Here is a 5,889-nt window from a genome sequence, read left to right as displayed (position 1 = left end):
TCAGGTCTATTATTACATTTTAAATTACTTTAATTTTCATCATCTACTTCACTTACAATCATACTGTCCCTATGAGCAGACGATTGTCATTTATTTAAGGGACACGAATATGGATGGAACGCTGACCGATCGCAGTGCTAATATTATAATATATTTTATTCTATTTTGTGTTTACTTTAGTGTAATAAGGTAAGATTCCGATATTTTAGGCAATGAAAAGCTAGTGAGAAGTATTCTGTCTTGCCTGGAATTTTTACACCATGTTGTCTGATAGACGTTTCCCGACGTTTCAGAGAAGCTCTTCATCATAATTCTGATTAAGGAGGAAGTAAGCATCTTGAAACGTCAGCAAACTTCTACCAGACTGCACGGTGCAAGATTTCACAAAATGTAATTCGTACTTGTATCTGAGCGAACTTCAGACTTACCCATAGCATGATGACGAAATTACATTATTTAATTTGAAAGTAAATGCTTTAGAGCGAGAATATGATTCCTTTTGTCATATTTTTACAAATGAACAGTGTGGAGTTCTCATGTCTTATTTCTGACACTCTAATAGACATCATCATATGTCTCCTTGTATATATTCTTCACAAGAAGTGTTTAATGCGAAGATCATATCAGTTCATATATTTATCTGAAATTTTCCCAACGGATTTAAATTAAATTTGGCACACAGGACTTTACTCTGGATTACATTTTTTAATTAATAGGACCATCGGTTCAGACTAAAGCCCATATCAAATTTTTAGACCTAACATGATATATAGCAAATCATAAAACAACAATCTCATTAAGAACTATAAATTTTAATTACAAATTTTCCGGATAAATACGTGTTTAATGAAATATAATAAAGCATTTTATAAAAATGTGTAATTTAACTTTTCTGTACAATATCAGAAACATGTTACAGATTCTATAAAGTATCTGTCTCTTTAAGTAAGGCTTTAGAGTTTGTATATTTTACTTAGAGTACTCTGTAGAGTAATGTGGCATTTCAAAAGTCCAAGAATGACAACTTGGTCCATCGTTAAATATTCTAAAATGAGACCTCTGCATTTCGGGAGCTGGTTCTGCTTCCGTCTTCAGGTGAGTGCTTGTTCTGTTAGGTCTGTGTTGTGATTAGCCACTTCTGTGGGGGTAGAATAGGTATTTCCGCCCTAAAATGGGAGTAGAGCCAGTTCCAGAGACGCAGTGTTCTCGTTTTAGGATATTGAAAGATGATTCAAGTCCAGGAATACAGCAAAACTGAATGTAATGTAGATCATTGTTGTATTAATGTGGTCTGAAGTAATTTTTGTGCAACAATATGTTCAACAAACGAAAAAAGTGTATTCTGTACCGGAATAGTACACATAATATCCTCATGTGTTATTTTCCATGTGTATTAAAATGTATTACATACGCCTTGTCCAGCAAAATAAATTTACAAATCTTAAAATTTAAAAAAAAATACTTTCTAAATTGTCCAAATTTTTAAATACCCACAATAAAAAAACTACATTTTAAAATTCATAATTAAGAATTTATAAATTTTTAATATTTAAATTTTCTAAATCTTCGACATTTTCAAAATTTGGAACATGAAACGAATCCTTGGATTCCATCACACCAACACTTTAAGAACTTTACATACAGACGACATAACACTGTACGTCTATCAGTGTATAAACTAATTGGCTAATTTTGTCTATCATGTGTTGCAAAACATCACAAGTCAGACCAGAAATTTCAACATGACTTACAAATATAAAAGTGGATAGTTCTCGTCTGGTGTGTAGACTTTACGACCGAAATGAATGAATAAGTTGTGTAATCCTTTCATTGCCGTGCACAATAAACAAGTAATCCTTGCCCAGGATGCAATATACCGTAGTCTAAACCTAATCAGTAGTCTGGTTTCATTCAGTTTACTAATTCCTAACAATACAGATTCCATGGCTGTAAAAATGACTTATTTATACAGAGACATACTAACCTTTGTACTCTAAGGAACCTGGATGTTAGTCTAGGAGAATGTTTAACAGAAGATTGGTGATGGAGAAGCTTTAAAATTCCTTCTTGTACAGTACAACTATAATTCATGTTCATTTCTTTACTGTAGAATGTTTATAAAAAACATGTTTAGTGTACTTACAGACTGTAAAGGGTTTAGCTTAACGCTTATAACACAGGGTATTATATATCATGTTTCCTTTCATATAACGCTTGTGATATTTCCCATACACACTGGACAATCTACATTAAGGCAAACTGAGTCAGAGGCACGGAAGCACGGAAAGGGATCTACAGGGTGTTAAAAAAGTTAACTGATAGTAGTTAAGCTTCCTTTAAGAAAATGTGTAGAGTTGATAAGCACTTACAATTCAGATGTATTTATTATCTTAACGTGCTAACTCAATTGCTACAGGGAAGTAAATACAAGAATAATAAAGAGGGCAATATAAGCATGAAGAAAACATAGTTAAACATCCTGGAACACAATAAATAATAATGCACAAGATATCAACATCGGTAATTACAGACCAATCGATTTAAACAAAAGATTTACATTAAACGTTTATTGTCAGACATGCTAATTTAGGTCTATTACAAATCTCATTAGCACCTAAGCAACAGAAATTACGTAAGTTTCTTTAAGTTTTCGATTGTAACTCTGATACTAACAAGTTTCCTAAAGATAAGGTTATGTAATAAGCAGTTATAAATGTTCCTTATGAATAATAAATCATAGTAACTTTGTCTCTCGAGCAATGTGTTTAGATTTAATTTACCAAAACACAGTTGTAATTACATTTATAGGTATATTCGATTTGTTAACATTAATAATAGGTAACATAAGGCGAATAATGAAACTTGTTCTGCTTCAGATCAATAGTTACCATTTTCTCACTCTGATTGTGGATGCATCATGGACCCCTGAAACATCGGTAAACTTCTACTAGACTACACGAAGCAACAACCCAGTAGACTTCAAATCCTACTTAAGTTCTCATTCTGTTTCTCCAATACCTGTATATTTTTCAATGTTGCCTTCTCTCCAACTTACGTCGGTTTTAATACGTTGTGTGTTTTTGTCTTTCACAAATCAAAACTCCGAGTGAGTTTCCAGCGTTTGAGACGTCTAAAACCGTGCGGCCTCTGCTCCAGATCAAAAATTATTTGACAACTGAACCTTAATTCATATCCATAGATAACCCCAAATTATAGGCTTTACAATTATTTGACAGTAAATTAAAATGTATTAAATCCAAAGTTGCCACTCTCTGTCTGATTTGTTTACACGCTCTGAATTCCTCGCTTATTGCTGACGTAAACTAGCCGCTATATTATATGCAACCTTTGTTGTCTGAATGGATAAAAACAACGTCACTGAAATCAGATTTGCAAGCCAGCGTGGGAGGAAGGGTGGAACTTGTCTGATACACACAGACCAATCTGTCTTTCATGACAGTGGAACTCTGGTCACCATGACCACCTGACGTTATCGTTCAGTCACCGCGAAACTCGTGACGCCACAAAAAACATATCGTTCCAAGTGCTTCAGTGAAAGAAGATCTCATTGGTAATACAGCCAAAATATTGCAAAAAAAGACATTGAGTGAATTAGGTAATGAGAAATTCGTAACAGAACAGTTATGTTACAGTGAAAACCGTCTGTGATTCTGACGAAAACTGAAGAGTGCATCAATAATATTTTCCGTAATAAGCGACAATTTTAACTTGAAGATTATATATTTGTTCCGTTAGAAATAGTGTGTGTATTTGTAAATTAAAACTTCTATTTACAATGATACCATAAGAACTAAATTTTGGGTGATGGGAGGATGTAGAGATGAATGAGTGTCTGAAAGAAAATCACCAAGATTTAGTTTCAGTAAGTGAAAACTAAATATTTGAACAACTAAAATATTACCTCTTTCTGTTTAAAAAGTATTTTAAAATATAAACATTTGAAAGACGAAAGATGGTTTCTGCTTTAATGTCATAAAATTAACACGTTAATAATACATGTCTCTCTGCTTATTTCAAAATATTGTTATATGTTATTCTTTAAATTTTATAAAAGATGTGAATTTAAATCACCGTTCGTACATTCTTAATTGTGAATTTGAAGTAATCAACCACTAAACTCGTCGCAGTTAAACAATTACTTAAAATTTTTACGTACCTATATGTAAACATATTACGCTATTTTAAAAAAAATATTCTGTTAATTTTAACATATGAAACAGGTTATTTGCAGAAAATGAAAAAAAAATTAATAATTTTTAATTTTTGGGTGTAATATTTGTATTATAAACAATTGATGTGTAATATTATATTACAGAAATGAAATTAACGTCTCCATTCATCGTAATCAGAACAGAACTTCATATATACTGTGATAAAAAAAACTCTATACAGTCACGAAACTATTTAAAACAGATATTCCCGACTGTGATTTAAGTGTTGAGAAAGCTGAACAACGTCGTCCATGAGCTACTAAGTATCCAACCCCCTCTCAGAACACTTTCTGTCAACAGTGGTAATACATGGTGATAAACATAAGATGGATACAACTGGTGGATTTCACGGTGATAACACATTTCAACAATTGTTACATCATTGCACATCCCTTCCGCAGTCCACTACAGAAAAAGTCAGCGATCATGTATCTGTACCTTTAGAAAACCACATTAAAAGACCCATGAATGCTTTCATGGTATGGTCAAGGATTCAACGCCGGAAGATCGCTATAAAGAATCCAAGGATGCATAATTCAGAAATTTCCAAACAGCTCGGTGCTGAATGGAAATTGCTGCCTGAATCGGAAAAACGTCCCTTTATAGACGAGGCGAAACGACTTAGAGTTCAGCACATGCGTGATCATCCGAATTACAAATACAGACCACGGAGGAAGCCTAGAGGTATGAGCGTGAGTGGACACATGTTCTGCAGTCGTCGAGCTGTCAGTTCAAGTCCACGAGGTACCAGCAACGGGGCATCGTTCTCGTATCCATCCTTCTCTTATGTTTATCCCACGGAGAAGTTCTCCAAGAGTTTCTGCGCAGGCGCATCAGGTTTCATGCCGCCAAGATTTCTGATACCGCCAACGCAATCCCTGACCCTCCCGCCCGTGATGGACACGATTGGTGCTCGATTGGACAGCTTCAGGAACTTCCTGCAGCCTCAGGCGCCAGGACCCGAGATTTCTCCGGCCAAGATGTCTCAAGTTCCTTGTAATTTGATGTTCAGAAGCAAAGAACAGAGTCCAGATGAAACAAAGTTCGTTGATTTGCCGTCAGCATTTCATCTGATCTACAGGACCGGTAGCGAAATCGGACCATCAACTGCGTGTGATGCAGGACATCAGGTGGACATTGCCTCGAACACGGAAGGAAGCTGCTTGAGTTCCCAAGAAAATGCAGCAGACCTAGAAATAAGGACTCTGGCTTCGATGTTCTGTAACGATTTAATAACATAAGCATATTCAAAACATTTAAAAGATTTTATTAAATCAAGTCCAAATTCAGTTACTATTTCTTTCGGAGTAGAGTTAAGTTGGTTCTGGTACTTAATAAGAACTACGCTATGATTACGTCAGAGGGTAGCTTCAGCACTGGATGGAGATGAGATCACCTTCACGCCCAGACCACTTTCCCCCGAGGAATAACTTACCGATAACAATAGGATAGGGGAGAGGGGTAGCGGGCCCAGAGTGAATCTGGACACGGAGGCTAAGCATTTACCCCTTCCAGGAATCGAACCCCCGTCGTCCAGCTCGTAGTCAAATCACTACTGACTGAGCTACTCGGGCTCTGTGAATGCCCCTGAGCTCTGTTATTAAAATACATAACAGTGCTAGAAATGCAGGGAGGTTTATAATATTACAATCCTGCA

At 35.4% G+C, this 5,889-nt stretch overlaps 1 protein-coding gene across 2 annotated transcripts; it reads left to right on the top strand.

Annotated features, from left to right (window-relative positions):
- The first annotated feature begins 3,439 nt into the window (after nucleotides 1-3,439).
- Nucleotides 3,440-5,521, top strand: LOC110836106 (transcription factor SOX-15). Of its 2 annotated transcripts, none has more exons than XM_087352462.1 (2): nucleotides 3,440-3,616; nucleotides 4,337-5,521. In XM_087352462.1, exon 2 carries the CDS (start codon nucleotides 4,559-4,561, stop codon nucleotides 5,471-5,473), a length of 915 nt encoding a protein of 304 aa, XP_087208588.1. In that variant the 5' UTR covers nucleotides 3,440-3,616; nucleotides 4,337-4,558; the 3' UTR covers nucleotides 5,474-5,521. The 2 variants fall into 2 exon arrangements, with proteins under 2 accessions (XP_087208588.1, XP_087208587.1); XM_087352461.1 differs by having other exon boundaries at nucleotides 3,440-3,883.
- Nucleotides 5,522-5,889: the final 368 nt, after the last annotated feature.

Source organism: Zootermopsis nevadensis, unplaced genomic scaffold, assembly GCF_977971745.1.
Source record: "Zootermopsis nevadensis isolate Lab colony 2312 unplaced genomic scaffold, Znev_1.0 Znev_ptg000021l, whole genome shotgun sequence".
NCBI lineage: Eukaryota > Metazoa > Arthropoda > Insecta > Blattodea > Termopsidae > Zootermopsis > Zootermopsis nevadensis.
This window is presented reverse-complemented; position numbering and strand designations above follow the sequence as displayed.